Consider the following 23031-nt stretch of genomic DNA (forward strand, 5'->3'; position numbering starts at 1 on the left):
CCAAGGTCCTTTGTTATGATGAGTAAAGACCTGTATGAATAAGATACCAAAGACCATATGGAATTGAGAATGCTTCAGGAAATGTTTGTCTGGAGAGTTGGAAACACTAAACATCATATGAATATCTCCATCCCCTGACTACAAGGCACCACAGATTTGCCCTGCAGTGTATGTCAAGTATGGGGAAAGTATTTGTGGCCTGACGAAATAAGGCCTTTTAGTAGATATTACTTTGAATTACAGGCAAAACATTTGAGAATCATATTTACTGTAAAAATGAAGTTGTGGTCTGATAGGCATAACATTATTTATGTAGCCCAGAAGGTGGGAAAAGCTTGGAAATGAAGAATAAAGGTTTCTGTCCAGTTTTATTGACAGTCACTGATGAAAATGATGAAGCCAAGTCAGAATTTGCTGCAACTTCTTACTCTGCAGAAGTGAAGACTCTGAACAAATACTTCCCAGTCATAGAAGAAAGATTTAAAAAGCAAGGAGGAAGAGCAAACAGTTGTGCTGGAATCAAGGTACTTAAATTTTTATTCCACTTTTATGATTTGCCTTCTGGCATCATGGCACTCTGGAAAGAAGTCAGGCTGTGGTGCTGGTTTGAACATCGATCATATTACTTATGGTCTTTTTCATATTAAGCTCTACTATTATATATATTTCAGGACTGGTTTCAGGATTCCGTGAGACAAAATATTGTCTTGGGATGAGTTCCTTAAAAGCAGAGACTGCATTTGGAATTCTCTGTCTGTAATTTATTTGGGAAACCAGGTTGAGATGGGGGAAAGGCTAAGCATGGACATGGTCCAGCAGAGGTCTTGGTCCAGCCTGACCTCATGGGGAGCTCTGGAGCTTGAACTGTATCACAGGGTTGATTCCTCCCACCCTGAGGCAAGGAGGCCAGACTGCTCGGATCTATTGTGGGTAAGAATAAAGTCATCATTGGTTGTGGTGTTTCTTGGGGTAGAGGTATATGCTACTGGACAATGGTGACTCTCATTGGCTAAGGTCAATTTTCTAGGGAAAGAGGCAACTGTGAGCCAAGAGTAGCCAACACTCACAGTAGCCGGGGATGGCTACACTGTCCTAGGAAAGGGGATCTAGCTTGGGGATCAGCAGTGCTCATTATTAACATGGAACTTGCCTGGTATGTGGGTAGCATTTGAGAAATAATAGACTTTGAGCAGAATAAATGATATCAGAGATTGAAGATCAACTTACTGAAATAAGGTGTGAAGACAAGATTAGAGAAAAAAGAATGAAAAGGAACGAACAATGTCTCCAAGATATATGGGACTCTGTGAAAAGACCAAACCTACGTTTGATTGGTGTACCTGAAAGTGACAGGAAGAACAGAACCAAGTTGGAAAACACACTTCAGGATATTATTCAGGAGAACGTCCCCAACTTAGCAAGACAGGCCAATATTCAAATTTAGGAAATACAGAGAACACCATTAAGATACTCCTCAAGAAGAGCAACCCCAAGACACATAATCGTCAGGTTCTCCAAGATTGAAATGAAGGAAAAAATGTTAAGGGCAGTGAAACAGAAAGATCAGGTTACCTACAAAGGGAAGCCCATCAGACTAACAGTGGATCTCTCTGCAGATACCCTACAAGCCAGAAGATAGTGAGGGCCAATATTCGACATTCATAAAGAAAAGAATTTTTGACACAGAATTTCACATCCAGCCAAACTATGCTTCATAAGTGAAGGAGAAATAAAATCCTTTACACAGAAGTAAATGCTGAGGGATTTTGTCTCCACCAGGCCTGCCTTGCGAGAGCTTCTGGAGGAAGCACTAAATATGGAAAGGAAAAACTGGTACCAACCACTGCAAAAACACACCAAAATATAAAGACCAATGACACTATGAAGAAACTGCATCAACTAATGTGCAAAATAACCACCTAGCATCATGATGACAGGATCAAATTCACACATAACAATATTAACCTTAAGTGTAAATGGGCTAAATGCCCCAAGTAAGAGTCACAGACTGGCAAATTGGATAGAGTCAAGACCCATCGGTGTGCTGTATTCAGCAGACCCATCTCATGTGCAAAGACACACATAGGCTCAAAATAAAGGGATGAAGGAATATTTACCAAACAAATGGAAATATTTTTTAAAAAGCAGGGGTTGCAATCCTAGTTTCTGATAAAACAGACTTTAAACCAACAAAGATCAAAAAAGACAAAGAAGGGTATTACATAATGGTAAAGGGATCAATGCAACAAGAAGAGCTAAGTATCCTAAATATATATGCAACCAATACAGGAGTACCCAGATTCATAAAGCAAGTTCTTAGAGACCTACAAAGAGACTTAGACTCCCACACAATAATAGTGGCAGACTTTAACACCCCACTGTCAATATTAGACAGACCAAGAAGACAGAAAATTAACAAGTATATTAGGGACTTGAACTCAGCTCTAGACCAAGTGGACCTAATAGACATTTACAGAACTCTCCACCCCACATCAACATTCTTCTCAGCACCACATAGCATGTATTCTAAAATCAACCACATAATGGGAAGTAAACCACTCCTCAGCAAATGCAAAAGAACAGAAATCATAACAAACAGTCTTTCAGGCCACAGTGCAATCAAATTAGAACTCAGGATTAAGAAACTCACTCAAAACCACACAACTACATGGAAATTGAACAACCTGCTCCTGAATGACTACTGGGTAAATAACAAAATTAAGGCAAAAATAAATAAGTTCTTTGAAACTAATGAGAACAAGGAGACGATATACCAGAATCTCTGGGACACAGCTAAAACAGTGGTGAGAGGGAAATTTATAGCAGTAAATGCCCACATCAGGAAGTGGGAAAGATCTAAAATCGACGCTCTAACATCGCAATTAAAATAACTAGAGAAGCAAGAGCAAACAAATTCAAAAGCTAGCAGAACACAAGAAATAACTAAGACCAGAGCAGAACTGAAGGAGATAGAGACCCAAAAAACCCTTCAAAAAAATCAATGAATCCAGGAGCTGTTTTTTTTTTTTTGTAAAGATCAACAAAATAGATGGATGACTAGCCAGACTAATAAAGAAGAAAAGAGAGAAGAATCAAATAGACATAACACAAAATGATAAAGGGGATATCACCACTGATCCCACAGAAATACAAACTACCATCAGAGAATACTATGAACACTTCTACACACAAAGCAATAGAAAATCTAGAAGAAATGGATAAATGCGTGGACACATATACCCTCCAAAGACTAAACCAGGAAGAAGTAGACCAATAACACATTCTGAAATTGAGGCAGTAATTAATAGCCTACTAACCAAAAAAAGCCTATGACCAGATGGATTCACAGCCAAATTCTACCAGAGGTACAAAGAAGAGCTGGTACCATTCCTTCTGAAACTATTCCAAACAATAGAAAAAGAGGGAATACTCCCAAACTCATTTTATGAGGCCAGCATCATTCTGATATCAAAACCTGACAGAGACACAACAAAAAAAGAAATTTTCAGGCCAATATCCCTGATGAACATCCATGCAAACATCTTCAATAAAATATTGGCAAACTGAATCCAACGGCACATCAAAAAGCTTATCCACTACGATCAAGTTGGCTTTATCCCTGGGATGCAAGGCTGGTTCAACATACACAAATCAATAAACGTAATCCATCACATAAACAGAACCAATGACAAAAACCACATGATTATCTCAATAGATGCAGAAAAGACCTTTGATAAAATTCAATATCCCTTCATGCTAAAAACTCTCAATAAGCTAGGTATTAATGGAACATATCTCAAAATAATAAGAGCTATTTATAGCAAACCCATAGCCAATATCATACTGAATGGGTGAAACCTGGAAGCATTCCCTTTGAAAACCGGCACAAGACAAGGATGGCCTCTCTTACCACTCCTATTCAATATAGTATTGGAAGTTCTGGCCAGAGCAATCAGGAAAGAGAAAGAAATAGAGAGTATTCAAATAGGAAGAGAGGAAGTCAAATTGTCTCTATTTGCAGATGACATGATTATATATTTAGAAAACCGCATAGTCTCAGTCCCAAAACTCCTTGAGCTGATAAGCAACTTCAGCAAAGTCTCAGGATACAAAATCAATGTGCAAAAATCACAAGCATTCCTATATACTAACAATAGACAAGCAGAGAGCCAAAGCATGAGTGAACTCCCATTCACAATTGCTACAAAGGGAATAAAATATCTAGGAATACAACTTACAAGAGATGTGAAGGATCTCTTCAAGGAGAACTACAAACCACTGCTCAAGGAAATAAGAGAGGGCACACATACAAAAAAAGAAAAAAAATTCCATGTTCATGGATAGGAAGAATCAATATCATTAAAATGGCCATAGTGCCCAAAGTAATTTATAGATTCAATGCTATTCCATGAAGTTACCAGTGACTTTCTTTACTGAATTAGAAAAAACTACTTTAAATTTCATACAGAACCAAAAAAGAGCCCGTATAGTCAAGACAATCCTAAGCAAAATGAATGAAGCTGGAGGCATGATGCTACCTGACTTCATACTATGCTACAAGTCTACAGTAACCAAAACAGCACGGTACTGGTACCAAAACAGATATATAGACCAATAGAACAGAACAGAGACCTCAGAAAGAACACCACACATCTACAACCATCTGGTTTTTGACAAAGCTGACAAAAACAAGCAATAGGAAAAGGGGAAAGAATTCCCTATTTAATAAATCGTGTTGGGAAAACTAGCTAGCCATATGCAGAAAACAGAAACCGGATCCCTTCCTTATACCTTATACAAAAATTAACTCAAGATGGATTAAAGACTAAAATGTAAAACCCCAAACCATAAAACCTCTAGCAGAATACTTAGGCAATACCATTCAGGACATAGGCATTGGCAAAGTCTTCATGACTAAAACACTAAAAGCAATTGCAACAAAAGCCAAAATTGACAAATGGGATCTAATAAAACTAAAAAGCTTCTGCACAGCAAAAGAAACTATCATCAGAATCAACAGGCAACCTACAGAATGGGAGAAAATTTCTGCAATCTATCCATCTGTCAAAGGTTTAATATCCAGAATCTACAAGGAACTTAAACAAATTTACAAGAAAAAAAACCAAACAACCCCACCAAAAAGTGGGAGAAGGATATGGACACTTCTCAAAAGAAGACATGTATGTGACCAAAAAAATATGAAAAAAAGCTCATCATCACTGGTCATTAGAGAAATGCAAATCAAAACCACAGCGAGATACCATCTCATGCCAGTTAGAATGGCGATTATTAAAAAGCCAGGAAACAACAGACGCCGGTGAGGATGTAGAGAAATAGGAACACTTTTACACTGTTGGTGGGAGTGTAAATTAGTTCAACCGTTGTGGAAGACAGTGTGGTGATGCCTCAAGGATCTAGAACCAGAAATACCATTTGATCCAGCGAACCCATTACTGGGTATATACTCAAAGGATTATAAATCATTCTACTATAAAGACACATGCACACGTATGTTTATTGAAGCACTATTTATAATAGCAATAGCCTACCCTAGTAAAGTTTAATATTTCGAATGAAATATATTATGTTGTCTTACATTTGAAAAGAAAATCTACAGGCAGAATCAAGGAATAGATCAGAAGTGCAAGGGAGAACTGATTTCCGACTGGCATGAGTCAACAGAGTACACAGAAAGGAAGGAGTTTGTTTTGACCTTTGAATTCTTGTTGGCCTGTTCTTATTTCACCTGAGTTTTTTTCTTTATTTGATTTTTTCAATTTTAGGATCCAATGATCTCTATGCTAAAATAAGTTGGGTGAGGAAGTCTTTTCATTCAAGAATTTCATCTTCTTAGGCCATAGAGTTGACTGCTCTGGTTCAATGCATCCTGTCTCCCACCAACAGGGGACTGCTTCTTGCCTAGCTCTGTTGAGTGTCACTGTCAACCTATCCTAAGTCTTCTATACCTCCCATTTTCTTGGTCATCTCATTTCTTGTCTGCTGGTTGCACTCCTCCCAGCTTTACTGAGTTCACGTAGGCTTACTTTTCTTTCTTTATCTTTAATTCTTCCCATAATTACTTATTTATATGTTATATTTTATTACCTTCATTATTCTGCTCAAATTTCTCCATAAATGGGCTTCTGTTGATGTTCTTTTTAAGGCGAGATACCATAATTTGGCATAATGTATCAGTCTATTCTGAGTGTTGATAATTCAAATGGGACTTTTCTCTAAGTTTTTTCTCCTAGCCTTACAAACATCCAACTTGATTTGAAACCAAGAAGTCTTTTTCACACTTTCTGCTTCACAAAGAAAATTATTACCTATTAGTTTGCATTGATTAATTAGCTAATGACACGTGATCCAGGCTGATTTTAAGTATGAGTCTCTAGTCATTTTTTTTTCCTTTAGCACCTAATAAAAGAGAAATCTCTTCCATCCACTCTAATGCTCATGTGAATCCACTAGCACAGTGCCACACGAAGCTTAGCTAAGCCTGAGGCAATTGATCTTCTCCCCTCTCCTTGATGAGTGCCTCTAAAAAATAACATAGAGCATCTTAATGGTATTCCAAAATCTGGAATATTGCCTTCTGTGACTAATTTCTCAGTGAAGTAAATTACTTTTCTAGTTTTACATAACTCCAATTTCTTGTCTATTTTTTGAGGGGAAAAACATTTTTATTTTCTAATTTTTAAATTTTATTTATTTCAACTTTTATTTTAGAATCAGGAGTACATGTGCAGGCTTCTAACAAAGGCATATTGCATGATGCTGAAGTTTGGACTATGAATGCATTGTCACTCAGGTTGTGAGCATAGTTCCTAATAGTTTTCAGTCCTTTTCTCCTTCCCTCTCTTCCCACTCTAGTAGTACCCAGTGTCTATTGTGACTATCTTTATGTTCATGTGTAGCTAGTGTTTAGCCCCCACCTATAAGTGAGAACATGCAGTATTTAGTTTTCTGCTTCTGCATTAATTCCTTTCAGATAATGGCCTCTAGCTGCATACTTGTTGCTGCAAAGGACAGGATTTCATTTTTCTATGGTTGCATAGAAGTCCATGGTGTATATGTGCCACATTTTCTTCATCCGATCCACCACCGATTGGCACCTGAGTTGATTCCATTTCTTTGCTATTGTGAATAATGCTGTGATGAATGTATGGGTGAATGTGTCTTTTTGGTAGAAAATTTTATTTGCCTTTGGGTATATACCCAGTAATGGGATTGCTGGGTTGAATGTTAGCTCTGTTTTAAGTTCTTTGAGAAATCTCAAAACTAATCTCCACAGTAGCTGGACTAATTTATATTTCCACCAACAGTATGTAAGTGTTCCCTTTTCTACACAGCCTAGCCAACATCTATTATTCTTTGACTTTTTAACAAAAGCCATTCTGATTGGTGTGAGATGGTATCTCATTGTGGTTTTGATTTACATTTCTCTGATGTTAAGTGATGATGAGCAGTTTTTCATGTTTGTTGGCTGTATGTATCTTCTTTTAAGAAGTCTCTGTTCATGTCCTTTGCCTACATTTTAATGGGGTTGCTTTTTGCTTGTTGATTTGTTGAAGTTGCTTTTGTTTCTTTCTTTTTTGGAAAGACAGGGTCTCACTCTGTTGCCCAGACTGGAGTGCAGTAGCATGATCCTAGCTCACTCTATCCTTAAACTCCAGGGCTCAAGGGATCCTCCTGCTTTAGCCTACTGAGTAGCTGGGACTACAGGCACGTGCCACTATGGCCAGCTGATTTTTTTCTTGTCCTTCCTTCCTTCCTCCGTTCCTTCCTTCCTTCTTCCCTTCCTCCCTCCCTTCCTCTCTTTCTCTCCTTCTCTTTCTTTCTCTTTCCTTCCTTCCTTCTTTCCTTCCTTCCTTCCTTCCTTCTTTCCTTCCTTCCTTCCTTCCTTCCTTCCTTCCTTCCTTCTTTCCTTCCTTCCTTCCTTCCTTCCTTCCTTCCTTCCTTCCTTCCTTTCCTTCTTTCCTTCTTTCTCTCACTTTTTTTTTTGAGTCAGATTCTTGCTATGCTGCCCGGGCTGGTCTTGAACCCCTGGCTTCAAGCAATCTTCCAGCTTCAGCCACACAAAGTGTGGGGATTACAGGTATGAGCCATCTCACCCAGCCTGTTACTTATAGATTCTGGATATAAGACTTTTGTCAGATAAATAGTTTGCAAATAATTTCACCCATTCTGTAGGTTGTCTGTTTACTATATTGATAGTTTATTTTCCTGTGCACAAACTACGTAGGTCACACTTTTCAAGTTTTGTTTTGGTTGCAATTGCTTTCCAGGACTTAACCATAAATTCTTTGCCAATGCCGATGGCAAAAGGGTATTTTTCTGTTTTTTTTTCCCCTAAGATTTTTATAGTTTTGGGTATTACAATTAAGTCTTTAATCCATCTGGAATTAATTTTTGTGTATAGTGACGGGTTGGGGTCCAGCTTCATTCACATACACTGGTATGTGGCTAGCCAGTTATCCCCAGCATCATTTATTGACTGGAGAGTTTTTCCCAATTTCTTATTTTTGTTGACTTTGTCAAAGATCAGATGGTTGTAGGTGTGTTACTTTATTTCAGAATTTGCTATTCTGTTCCATTGGTTTATGTGTCCATTTTTGTACCAGTACTATGCTGTTTTGGTTACTGTAGCCTTGTAGTGTAGTTTGAAGTTGGGTAGTGTGATGCCTCTGGCTTTGTGCTTGTTGCTTAGATTGCTTTCACTATTTAGGCTCTTTTGGTTCCATATGAATTTTAGAATAGTTTTTTCCTAATTCTGTGAAAAATGGCATTAGTAGTTTGATAGGAATAACGTTGAATCTGCAAATTGCTTTGAGTAGTATGGACATTTTAAAGATATTGATTCTCCTAATCCAGGTTATGCAATGTTTTTCCTTTTTTGTGTGCCATCTCTGATTTCTCTCAGCAGTGTTTTGTAGTTCTCTTTGTAGAGATCTTTCACATCCTTGGTTAGCTGTATTCCTAGGTATCTATTCTTTTTGTGTCTATTGTAAATGTAATTTTGTTCTTTAGTCTTTAGGACCCTGCTCAAGGTCCTGCAGCATTGCCACTGCTGAGCCATGCTCCTGCTGCTCGTCCCAGCACTCCAGTGTCCCAGCTGTCAGCTTGAACGTTATTGGTGTATAGAAATGCTACTGATTTTTGCAAATTTGTTTTGCATCCTGAAACTTCACTGAAATCTTTTATCAAGTCTAGGAGCCTTTTGGCAGAACCTTGGGGGTTTTTCTAGATATCAAATCATACTGTCAGCAAAGATGGATAATTTGACTGCTTCTTTCCCTATTTGGGTACATTTTATTTTTTTCTCTTTCTTGAGTGCTCTGGCTAGGACTTCCAATACTACACTGAATAGGAGTACTGAGAGTATACATTATTTTCTTGTTCCAGTTCTCAAGGGGAATGGTTCTAGCTTTTTCCCATTGAGTATGATGTTGGCTGTTTGTCATAGGTGGCTCTTATTATTTTGTGGTATATTCCTTCCATGCTTAGTTTGTTGAGGGTTTTTATCATAAAGCGATGTTGGACTTTATTGAAAGCTGACTGCATCTATTGACATGATCATATGGTTTTGCTTTTAATTCTGTTTCTGTGGTGAATCACATTTATTGATTTGTCTATGTTGAACCAACCTTGCACCCCAGGAATGAAGCCTACTTGACCTTGAATTAACTTTTTGATGTACTGCTGGATTCAGTTTGCTAGTATTTTTGTTGAGGATTTTTACGTTTAAGTTTGTCAGGGATATTGACTGATATTTTCTTTTTTCATTGTGTCTCTGCTGGATTTTAGTATCAGAATGATGCAGACTACATTGAATGAGTTAGGAAGGAACCCTTCTCCTCCATGTTTTGGGAATAGCTTCAGTAGGATTGGTACCAGTTCTTCTTTGTACAACTGGCTGAATTCTGTTGTGAATCCATCTGGTCCAGGGGTTATTTTTGGTTGGCAGGTTTTAAAAAATTATTATTACTGACTCATTTCCAGAACTCATTATTAGTCTGTTCAGGTTTTCAATTTCTTCTTGGTTGAATATATAGAGGTTATTTTCTTCCAGGAATTCATTCGTTTTCTCCAGGTTTTCTCATTTTTATGAATAGTGGTGTTCCTAGTATTCTCATAGGGTCTTTTGTATGTCTATGGGATCAATTGTAACGTCTCCTTTGTCATTTCTGATTGATTGTGCTTATTTGGAACTTCTCTCTTATTTTCTTCATTAACCTACTTAGTGGTGTATCAATCTTGTTTATTCCTCCAGAAAGACAACTTTTGCTTTTATTGATCCTCTGTATGGATTTTCAAGTCTCAATTTTGTTCAGTTCTTTTCTGATTTTGTTTATTTATTTTCTTCTGCTAGCTTTTAGCTTCGTTTGTTCTTCTTTTTCTAGTTCCTCTAATTGTGATACTAGAATGTTCACTTGAGATCTTTCTAATTTCTTGATATAGGTATTTAGCAGTATAAACTTTCCTATTAACACCTTTAGCTGCAAACCAAAGACTCTGGAATTTTGTCTTTCTGTTTTCATTAATTTTTGCTCTACTTTGTTGTTTACCCAAAAGTCATTCAGGAGCAAGTTGTTTAATTTCCGTGTAACTGTGTGGTTTTGAGAGATCTCCTTGGTAATGATTTCTATTTTTATTACACTGTGGTCCAAGAGTATGCTTGGTATGATTTTGGTATTTTTGAATTTATTGCGATTTGCTTTATGGCTGCAATTTCTCATTAATTTTGAGATTAATACCATGTACCAAACAGAAGGTAACATCATCACAGATTCAGGAGGAAAGAAACGCTTTCTGTTGAAGTTTTGATATCATGTCTGAAATGAGAAGGAAACAGCTTGCTCCCTTGGATCCGTGGTTCCGCCTGTGGCCTCTAGAGGGCGATGTTGCATCAAGTAGGCATCTGTTTTCATCGCAGACCATCCTCATCCACTGAGCCTCCTCCCTGCAGCTGGCTGATGTAGCTCATTGATGTCTGTGTAGATAGGGAGCTGTGACGAGAGCAAGAGGTCAGAACACATCCAGGCTCCTTAAGGGAAAGCCTCTTTCTGTTTCTGAAACTTTTCAAAGCCAGGGACTTGTCCAATCCAACCTCCTCACAGCTCCTAGCTCCTGAGGCTCAGCGCCCTTGGCTTCTGTCCGCCCAGCTCAAGGTCCTGCAGCATTGCCACTGCTCAGCCATGCTCCTGCTGCTCGTCCCAGCGTTCCAGGTGATTTTTACCCTGGGTGAGTAACATTCCATTCTTTTTCCTTCCACAGAAGTGACTGTGTTGTAATTGAATCTAAATTGAGACACATTTTTTACTCAAACAGCATTGACGTTGCAGGAGGAACCAGAGCCCAGTCTGTGACCCAGCTTGACAGCCAAGTCTTTGAAGAAGCCCCTGTGGAGCTGAGGTGCAACTACTCATCGTCTGTTTCAGTGTATCTCTTCTGGTATGTGCAATACCCCAACCAAGGACTCCAGCTTCTCCTGAAGTATTTATCAGGATCCACCCTGGTTAAAGGCATCAACGGTTTTGAGGCTGAATTTAAGAAGAGTGAAACTTCCTTCCACTTGAGGAAACCCTCAGTCCATATAAGCGACGCGGCTGAGTACTTCTGTGCTGTGAGTAACACAGTGCCCGAGACTGCAGGAGAGCTGAACACAAACCTCCTGAGATGCTGAGACTTTCTGTGACTCAAGAACTCAACCTGTGGAGCTTTCAAGAGGGTCCCTTTTTTCTGTGCCCGTTTTGAAGGCACATAGGGCAGGGTGGCCTGAGCCCTTGGTAGGGTTTGTCTCTGGAATAATTGCTCCAATGTCAATGTCATGCCACATTCAGATATGCTTTGTCCCACATGGAGGTTCCCTGATGAATTTCTTCAGTGGGGACCTCCTCCACACTCTGAAGAAAGCACATCATAAGGTGTCAGAGCTCCGAGATAAAAGGCAACAACATTTTTATACAAAATTATTTCTAGCATCCATTATGATTAGTATTGCCTCAGGTATTAACTTGTGAATAACCGATGTAATTGATTAGAATGTTAGCTCAAAGCTGTGCAGGATGGATTCTCAATTAGGGTAACCCATACAGCACAGATTCTCAATCAGTGTTGCTGTAGATTCTCAACCTAGATTTGAAGCTTAACTTCTAGCACATACATAATATCCCACTGTGTGGTTGACATATTTAAAGTAAATTAGACATAATATCAAGATTTTTAATCTTGTGAGCATTATGCAAAACAGGAAATTAAACATAAATCTTAATACAATATTGAAAAACTAAGCCGTCAAGTTGTGATCTTTTTTAAAACAGCTATTCCAGTGATTTCCAAGTTACAAACTTGAGGGATAAAAATGTAACCAATATAAAGATATCAAATACACTAGATTCAACTACTTTAAAAACTACTTTAAAACTCTGAGGCATTTTATTTTAAGAGATTACACAGATTTATTATATAAAATTACACAACAAAAAATTCCAGTTACATTATCAGAGCGTATATGAATTCTAATGGGCATATCCAAGACCAGGGTACCCTATTACTTACTCTGAAATAATTATATCAAAAAACCAACATGTTTAAGATATTTTATGTACATGATTATTACTCCAAATTTTTATTTGTAGTTTGATCACATGGTAGAATTAAAAAATGCCTCTCAAAGTATTATAAAATGTTCACACATACAGAAGTTGTCTTCCTTAATTCAACATTTTATAATTTTTGATGACAAAAATTATGAAATGAATCATCTCACTTTTAAAAATATTTACAATTGCCTAAATCTCCTCTTTTAAAATGAGATGAAGTTGTATTCTTCCCTTATTATAAAACATGCGTTTAAAGTAGTTTAAAAATATTCCTATGAATTGAGCTAAAAGAGGGTAGAGGGTTTATAATAAAAAATATTTAGACTTGGCTTCTTCTCTTGCACCAAAGACTCAGGTTCTTGCTTATGGTTTCTTTGGCTGCTGACATTCTTTAGTTACTTCTTAGGGTGCCACCTCTTCCAGTTTTACTTTCGTCCTCATTTCATTTTCGTTTATAGTTTTTCTTACAGATTTGTCTTTTCATTGTGCCTTTTATGGCCTGTTATTTTGATTATGTTCAAATTTTACAGGCCAAGAACACTTAACATGATGTCTATTTTAACAAATTTTTGAAGTGTACAACTCAGTTAACTATTGGCCCAATGTTGAATAGCAGATCTCTAGTAATTCTTCATCTTATCTGATAGAAACTTTGTACCCCTTCATCAACACCTCCCCACTTCTTCTTCCCCCAGCCCCAAGAATGGTAACCACCATTCTACTCTCTACTTCTATTAGTTTGACAGTTTTAGATATCTCATGCAGGCCTTCTATGACTGGCTTATTTCACTTAGCATAATGTCCTTAGGGTTCATCCATGTTTTTGCATGTGGCAGAATCTCCTTTTTTAAAGGTTGAAGAATATTCCATTTTATGCATATATCACATTTTCTTTATTCATTCATCCATCAGTAGATATTTAGGTTGTTCCCATATCTTGGCTAATGTGAATAATGCGGCAGTGACCATGGGAGAGAAAATGTTTCTTCAATATCCTGAATTTAATTTTTTTGATAAATAACCAGTAGTGGGATTGCTGAATCATATGGTACATTTTTAATTCCAGGGGGAAACTCCTTACTGTTTTTCATAATTGCTGCACCATTTTGCAGCAAGGGTTCCAACTTCTCCACATTCTTATCCACATTGTTGTTGTTGTTTTATAATAGCCAACCTAAAAGGTGAGAGGCAATAACTCATTGCGATATCTAATTTCTCTGGTGATTAATGATGTTGAGCAGATTTTCATATAACTTCAGCCATTTGTATGTCTTCTCTGGAGAAATATCTACTCAAATCCTTTGCCAATGTTTTAATCAAGTTATTAAAACATTGATAGTTATAGGAGTTCCCTATATATTTTGAAGATTAGCCCCTTATCAGACATATAGTTTGCAAATATTTCTTTCACTCTACATGTTGGCTTTTTTTCCTATTGACTATTTTCTTTGATGGGCAGAATCTTTTAAATTTTATAAAGTCCTGCTTATCTACTTTTGGTTTTGTTGCCAGTGCCTGTGGTGTCACATACAAGAATTGGCTGTTGCTTAGACCACATGTCATGGAGAGTTTCCCATATATTTTTCCAATAGTTTTACAGTTTTGGGTTTTACGTTTTTAATTAATATTGAGTTGATTTTTGTGTATTATGTTAGCTAGAAGTCCAATTTCATTCTGTTGCAAGTGGATATTCAGTTTCCACAGCACAATTTGTTGAAGAACTACTCCTTCCCCATTATGTATTCTTGATGCCCTTGTCAAACATCAGCTGAGTGCATATGTGTGGGTCTATTTTTCAGCTCTCTATTCTGTTCCATTGGTTCGTATGTTTGTCTTTATGATAGAACTATGATGTTTTAATTACTGTAGCTTTGTAATATATTCTGAAACCAAGAAGTGGGGTGCTTTTAGCTTTGTTTTTCTTTCTCAGGATTGTTTGAGCTATTCTGGGCCTTTTGTGTTTCCACAGAAATTTTAGAATTAAAATTTTAGTTTTTTCTATTTCCATAAAAATTTCATTGGGATTTTGATAGGGATAGCATTGTAGATTGCTTTGGGTCGTATAAACATCTTAACAATATTAAATCTTCCAATTCATGAACATAGACTATCTTTCATTTATTTGTGCCTTCTTTAATTTTTCTTATGACTGTTTTGTTGTTTTCTGTGTACAAGCCTTTAGACTAATTAGTTAAGTTTACTTCTAAACATTTTAATCTTTTGTAGCTATAATAAATGGATTGTTTTCTGGATTTTTTTTCAGATAGTTTATTGTTAATGTGTAGAAATGGCACTGATGGGCCTGGTGTGGTGGCTTATGCCTGTAATCCCAGCACTTTGGGAGGCCGAGGCAGGCGAATCACGAGGTCAGGAGTTCGAGACCAGCCTGGCCAACATGGTGAAACCCTGTCTCTACTAAAATGTAAAAAATTATCTGGGCATGGTGGCAGGAACCTATAATCCCAGCTACTTGGGAGTCTGAGGCAGGAGAATCACTTAAACTCGGGAAGCGGAGGTTGCAGTGAGCCGAGATTGCGCCACTGCACTCCAGCCCAGGCGACAGTGTGAGACTCTGTCTCAAAAAAAAAAAAAAAAAAGAAATGGCACTGATTTTTGTGTGTTGATTTTTATACCCTACAACTTTACTGGATTCATTTGTTATTTCTAATAGGCTTTTTTGGTGGAGTCTTCAGGGTTTTTAATGAATTTATGTCATCTATGAACAGAAATAATTTTACTTCTTTTCTGATTTGAGTACTTTTAATTTCTTTTTCCTGTCTATTTACTCTGGCTAGGATTTCTAGTATTATCCTGAATGGAAGTGGTGAGGCTGGTTACCCTTATCTTGTTCTGATCTTAGAGGAAAAGCTTTTTTGTGTTTCACACACCATTGAGTGTGATGTTAGCTGTGGGCTTTTTATGTATGGCCTTTATTATGTTGGGATAATTTCCCAATTTGTTGAATATTTTTACCATAAAATGTGAAGCAGGTTCACTGTGTACTGGTTACCAACTCGTCTGAGTCCAGTGAGACAGAATACGCATGCATACAACAAGGTACGTGAAACAGGTTTATTAATTACAGATAAGCAAGGGACAACAGAAGCTTAGGTTTCATTGCAAACAGGTCCCCCAAGGCTCAGGAAAGCTGTCTAGGGTGGATAGGGTGTCATCTGCATGTGGCCCAGTTGTACCACACCTCAGGGACCCCAGAAATTAGCATGCCCTAGGTTTTAGACCCCTGGGTAATATGATACCCTGGGCCAAAAAGTACTGAAGGACACTGTTTCTAGGGGGTATCTGAAATACAGCCAGCCTGTTCCAGTCATTTCATTCCTGTCTGAAGATGTTACATTCCCAGTAAATTCTACAGTTATTCTTTTTTTTTTTTTGAGAAGGAGTCTCGCTCTGTCTCCCAGGCTGCAGTGCAGTGACGCGATCTCGGCTCATTGCAAGCTCCGCCTCCTGGGTTCACGCCGTTCTCCTGCCTCAGCCTCCCAAGTAGCTGGGACTACAGGCGCCCGCCACCACGCCCGGCTAATTCTTTTTTGTATTTTCTAGTGGAGACGGGATTTCACCGTGTTAGCCAGGATGGTCTGGATCTCCTGACCTCGTGATCCACCCGCCTCGGCCTCCCAAAGTGCTGGAATTACAGGCATGAGCCACCGCGCCCAGCCCATTCTACAGTTATTCTTGAGAACCACAAACAAGAAAGTGGAGAGAACTGGGTTGGTCCAAGACCACCCAGAGAACCATCCTGCATGAAAGGATGTTGAATGTTGTCAGATTCTTTTTCTGCATCTATTGAGATGATCATGTAATTTTTATCCCTCATTGTGTTATGTAGTGTGTCACATTAATTCATTTTTATACGTTAAAACATCCTTGCATCCCAGGGATAACTTCCACTTGGTTATTGTATGTGATCCTATTAGTGAGCTATTGAATTTGGTTTGCTAGTATTTCATTGAGGATTTTTGCATCTATGTTCATCGGGAATATTGGTCTGTATACCTTCTTGTAGTGTCTGGCTTTGATATCAGGGTAATAATGGCTTCATAAAATAAGTTTAGAGGTATTCCCGTTTCAATTTTTTGGAAGAATTTAAGAAGGATTAGAGTTAATTCTTCTTTAAATGGTTGATAGAACTCACTAATGAAGTTGTCAGGTCTTTTGTCTTCTTTATTAGGAGGTTTTGGATTACTGAATCAATTTCCTTACCAGTTATAAATCTGTTTAGATTTTTTTATTTCTTCATGATTCAGTCTTGGTAGGTTATATGTTTGTATAAATTTATGCATTTCTTCTAGGTTTTCCAATTTGTTGGTGTATAATTGTTTGTAATAGTCTCTTAAGATTCTTCTTATTTCTGTGGCATCCATTGTAATGTCTTCTCTTACATTTTTGGTTTATTTGAATCTTCTCTCTTCTTTTTCAGTCTAATTAAAAGATTGTCAATTTAGCTTATGTTTTCAAAACTTAGTTTTGCTTATTTTTATGTTATTTTCTACTCTATGTTTTATTTATTTCTGCTCTAATATTTATTATTTCCTTTTTTCTACTAAATTTGGACTTCACTTGTTCTTTTTTTCTAGTTCTTTGAGATGTAAAGTTATGTTTTTTGTTTGAGATCTTCCTTTTGAATTCAGGTATTTATTGCTATAAACTTCCCTATTAGTACTGCTTTTGCTCACTCTATAAATTTTGATATGTTGTGTTTTTGTGTTTGTATCTCAAAACATTTTCTAATGTGCCTTTTGATTTCTTTGACCAATTTGTTGCTCAAGAATATGATGTTTAATTTCCATATATTTTGGAATTTTCTAGTTTTGCATCTGCTATTTATTTCTAGTATTATTCCATTCTCATTAGAAAAAAGACGTGGTATGATTTCACTTTCTTAAATTTGTTGAGACTTGTTTTGCGGCTGGGCATGGTGGCTCCCACCTGTAATCTCAGCACTTTAGGAGGCTGAGGTGGGAATGCTTGAGGCCAAGAGTTTGAGACCAGTCTGGGTAACAGTGAGACTCCTTCTACACAAAAAATAGAAATATTGACCTAGTGGGGTAGTGTGCAGATACCTGTAGTCTCAGCTACTCAGGAGGCTGAGATGGGATGATCACTTGAGTCCAGCAGTTTGAGGCTGCAGTGAGTCATGATGGTGTCATTGCACTCCAGCCTGGACAACACAGTGACATCCTGTCTCAAAAAATGAAACGACGAAAACTGCCCTCTTTGTTTTCAGTGACCCTATGCATCAGGAATACACTGGGTCCTATCAATGCTCCTTGACAGGTGTGATGGAAGCCAGTCTCTCAGGTAGCCTGTGGCAAAGCTAGAATGTTGGATGTAATGTCCAAGTCTTTCCCTTCCCAGGGAGAGGCTGAAACTGGGGCTTTCCTCTTATTTATGGGACACAGTACTGGGGGTAGGAAAATGTCAGAAACCCTCCTGTCATCTTTGATGTGGCTGGTTGCTTGCTCATTCAAGGTACTGGAGACTCTGAACTAGTTACTGGATTTTTCACAAGTGAATTGATTTATTTATTGCTATTGAATTGGTGTGTCCATCGGGGAAAAGAGGGTCCAGGGATTTCTGTTCTGCCATCTTTCTGATGTCACACCTTTCACGGACAGAATTCTTCCTGTTCTCATGGGCTTCTTTATTTGCCCTTCACCAGAACTGACCTCCTCTTGGGCATCTAGTTGAATGTGGTGTTCACTGTGGGCATGGTGGTCCTGCCTGAGTGCCAGCAGGCCACCCTGCAATGAGAGCTCCATCGTACACTTTAAACTTTCCTTGATATTTCTTTTAGCTGTGCCTCTTAAGCAGTAGAAGGCTGGATATGAAAACCATTCAGATAATTTCTATATCTTAATAGAAAAATTTAGCCTTTTAAACTTATATATGCATGCATTTATGGCTACAACTAATATTTCTGACTTATCTTACATGGCATAGTGACATTTGACATTGTAGAACACTTCCTTCCTGGAATGCTTTCTTTATTGGCTTTTAGAAATCCCACTCCTTTTTCCCTCTGCTTCAGTATTGTCAGTTGTTCCTTCTCAGTCTTTTTTGCTGTTTTTTCCCCACATTTAACTAATCTTTAAACATTGGCAAGCCTCAGAAATTTATCCTTGAAAATCTTTTTCCTCTATAAATACTTTATTCACAGCTGGTTTTATTCAGTCTCTTGGCTTTAAATCCCATTTAAATATCCAAATTTATAACTGAATCCCAGATAACTCATCTGGATTCTGGATTCGAGTATCAAATAATCTATTTGACATCTTCTTTTTGACATCCTCCACTTAATATATCTGAAAATAGTCTACTGAATTTGACCTCTATACTCACTAAGTCTTCCTTACATCCCACTCGCTTCTTGTGAACATTTCTTCATTTTGGTGAAAGACAACTCCATTTACCAAATCTTCTAATCCCCTTAGCCAAAAACTTTGAAATCATCATTGTCTTATCACTTTTCTCACATCCCCACTTGATCCACTAGGAATTCCTATCAGCCATTTCTTCAAAATATCCCCATAATCAACCAGTTCTCATGACCTTTACTGCTACCACTCTGATCCAAGCCACAGTAATCTCTTGCCTAGTTGATTGAAAGAAACCTAACTGAACTTCTTTCTTTTGCCATTGTTCCTCTTCTGTCTGTTCTCCATGCAGCAGGAGAAGCAATCTCTTTAAAACATAATTCAGATAATTTCATTTCTGTGCTCACAACTATGAAATGTCTTACCATCTCACTCAAAGGAAAACCAAATTCTTTACTATAATATACAAGTCCATTTAGCTCCCTGCCATATCTTTGACATTTGACATCAGCTACCACCTTCCTACTTACTCCCACTCTCCAGCCTCAATGCACTTATTGTTGCTCTAACATACCAATTATTTTCCTGCCTCAAGGTCTTTGCAGCTGCTCATTTCTCTGCCTTGTGTACTAGTACTCCAGGTAACCACATGGCTTATTTCTACACTTTATTCCACCAAATAGCCATGCACAAAATATTTACTGCAGATTATTTTTGTAATAGTGAAAATTAAAACACAAGATGTTTCTCAGATAATGGCTACAGAAACTGTAATAAATCTTTACTATGGAATATTAGGAAGCAAACATGTTAACATCAATAGGTTATCAGGACATATAATTGGGTACCAAACACATTGCAAACTGCTGTGTGCTTGAAAGTTATAGTCAGACAAAAATTTAAACTGTATATATATTGAGTATGTATTCATCCATGTGTTCTGCAATACTTTTAAATTAATAATAAAAAATAGGCTCCAATTTCTTTCTACATCTTTGTCCATTTGCTCTTCTTTCATTTACATTTAGTAAGGGCCTCTATTCAACTCGCAAGCTTATTTAGCTTCTTGATTGCATTCTGTTTTATCTTTTCTAGGAACAGACAACAATGATCATATTCTCCTTAAATCTTTGTCTAACCATCCTTTGTTTTAAGAAATGGCTCCTTATTTCTGGGTTCATTTTGTACTTTTTGAGGTGTTACTTGATATATATGAAAACACACACATGTGCACGTTTGTCTTTCCCACTAAACCGCAATGTCCTGTGAGTAGAGAAAATGTCTTACTAATTTTTTAATTTCTTAAGACCTAGCACAAGATCTAGCTTACAGTAGACCTCAGTAAATTACTAAGGACTTACTTTGAAATAAATTGGAGAAATCACATTAAACCTTGAGGAAGCAATTTGATAAAATATTTTAATATGGTAATCTCTTTTACATGGAATTTGGAGGAAGAAACCAGTTTCCTTTTTAAAAAAAAAAAAATCACCATAAGCCTGACAGATTTTTTGCTCTTGACAATCTGGGTGGTTCCTCAGGAAAGAATTGGGATGAAGGCTCTGGGACTCCACAGATGAGTTAGTGGGCCTGATGATTTCAGACCACTAGGAGGCTCTCTAGGCTTTACTCTAAATGAGGAACTTTTCCCTCAAGTTCTGAGATAGCTGACTCAGCGAAAAACTGAGAGTTAGCATCAGTTAGCAAAGCATCTGAACTAGTCATATATGAAACGGACAGGGGGAGTCTCCATTTATTCATCTGCAAAGATGTTCTGTGGCTGTGATGGGTGTCACAGAGACGGTCTCCCAAGAAGATTGATCTTAGAAATCAGCAAGGGAAATGATAAAGCTGGAAGCCTTACAGCTTTAATTTTTATGACTAAAACTTCTAAAATATGAGTCTCCATTCTGACTTTGAAATTATTTCAATAATTTCCACCTTCTTTTATACCTCCTTTGAAACTAGAAAAACAAGAAAAAGGAAATGAGAAGAAATGAGAAAAAAATAATGAAAATATTCAGAGAGAGGATAAAAGAGAGTAAAAGAAATAAGAGGTTGGGGGAAAAAAAGATGACACATTTAATTGAATTTCAAAATGTGGTCTATGCCTCATATAGTTTCTGTGTTGCAAGTTTAAAAAGTTCTAGAGATCTGATGCACGACAATGTGAAGATACTTACCACTACTGAATTGTACATTTTTAAATAGTCAAGATGGTAAATTTAATGTTATGTGTTTTTTTACCACAATAAAAAATGTGACCTCTACCTCTTGTTCACAGAGCAGAATTGACCAGGTGGGGCTGCAAAGTGAATGGAGAAAGTGTCGGATAGAAGAAGAGAGATGGAAATAAGCTGGGGTGGCCATCATATACACGTGCTATTTCTCTATCAACCAAAGTCTCATTGGAGACATTTTATATGTTCATGATGACTATATGTCCTATGTTAACAGAATTCTCTTAATTTAATTGTATTGTATTTACTGCTTTAAGGGTGATTAAATAAACGATGCATTCGATGAGACATTCTTTCTTTGTGAGAGCTTTCTTATAAATAAAATCACAATCACTTTTCAAATCACATGTCCTGATTTTTTTGGCTAAGGAAATTGGGCCACTGACCCTGATAATTTTTTCAGGCTATACTTGATCCAGATGAGGCTCCCATTTGTCTCTGAGATATCTTTTCCCTTTCTTCACTCCCCTCCTGACTTGTCCGATTACTGGGTACTTTAAGTGGAGGCAATCCTGAGAGCATAAAAACCTAGACATTTCTGTGTCTCTAGTCAGCAGTGCAGCACTCAGCGGGGTACTGACGTCAGCAATTATGCCGGTACACTGCAGGAAAACAAACTAGAGGAAAATCTCTTTGCTCCCTGATCTCATTGTATTCCACCTCATTTAAGTAACAGCATATCTCTTACTTTTTCTCAGCTATTTGGAGGCCAGAGGAGAGACTTTCTCAAGAGAATTAGTTTTCTTTTTAGAAAAAAATATATCTGCAGGAGACGCTATCTCCATGACCCATAGTTTTCTGCTCTTAATCCCGGAGCTTCTGTCTACTTGACCCCAGATTTATATCTGACCCCAAAATGGGACACCTCACTTGAGCTCTCTCAACACAGCTTGACTGGGCCCGGAGAAAATCGTTGGTTAAGGACCAGGGATTGGGGACTCTTTCAATCTACCATTTTTCTAGAATTTCCGTCTTTCTGAGCCAAATGATTGTTCCTTTTTTATGGCCTTCTTTTCTTTTCTTTTTTCTTTTTTTTTAAAGTTTATAGAACTAAAATCCCAAAGGGCCATTTCCTGTGTGGGGAAGGTCAGAATCAATGATGGTGGACGGAAAATAAAACAACTTGATCTGGCAATGTTTAAACATTTCACTAAAATATCTGTGTAGAAATTTAAATTTCTATGAAATGTAATCGATCAATATTTTTTCTTATGTTTTTTGACTGTCATGCTTAGAAAATCCATCATCATTCTAAATTTAGTTTAAAAGTTTTTTATTTTACTTAAAATATTAAATGTTATGTCCTTGGAACTTTATTTGATAACAGGTATTAAGGTAGGCATCCTAACTTATCTGTTAACTTCCAAATGATTGTTAGGATTGCACATTTTCCCCCATTTTAACTAAGTTTCCAAAAGTATTCGTATATTTGAACTTTGTATTCTACTTCATTAAGCCCTATATGTGGACTTTAAAAATAACATTCTATTGCAATTAGTATAGCATCACACTTTTACTGAGGAGGAAATTCTCATTCTCTGAATTTGAAGGCTTCCTGAAGCCTGAGTTAGCTGCAGTATTGTATTTGGCCTCTAGAGAGAGATGTTACACAAATTGAATTTGATAGCCAAAAGCAACCTGATCTTTTTGAAGAAGAGCTTTGGCTGGGTAAACTCATCCACCTCTCTGTCAGAGTGTCTATGTGGCTGAATCGTTTCCAGAAAAGACCTCCAGAAAATAGCTTCCTGTTTCTACACAGGTCAGACATGAAGCCCACCCTCATCTCAGTGCTTGTGATAATATTTATACTCAGTAAGTAAAGCCTCTTTTTGTTCTATTTTTCTATGGTAT

The 23031-nt window shown here is 37.4% G+C and overlaps 1 gene segment (V, D, J or C); it reads left to right on the forward strand.

Moving 5' to 3' along the window:
- The first annotated feature begins 7502 nt into the window (after positions 1-7502).
- On the forward strand, positions 7503-21468 carry LOC743567 (T cell receptor alpha variable 8-6-like). The segment is given in 4 exon segments: positions 7503-8098; positions 10772-11244; positions 11346-11626; positions 21225-21468. Coding segments are annotated over 3 exon segments (399 nt in total).
- The last annotated feature ends 1563 nt before the right edge of the window (positions 21469-23031 follow it).

The sequence above is a fragment of the Pan troglodytes genome, chromosome 15 (genome assembly GCF_028858775.2).
Source record: "Pan troglodytes isolate AG18354 chromosome 15, NHGRI_mPanTro3-v2.0_pri, whole genome shotgun sequence".
NCBI classification, from domain to species: domain Eukaryota; kingdom Metazoa; phylum Chordata; class Mammalia; order Primates; family Hominidae; genus Pan; species Pan troglodytes.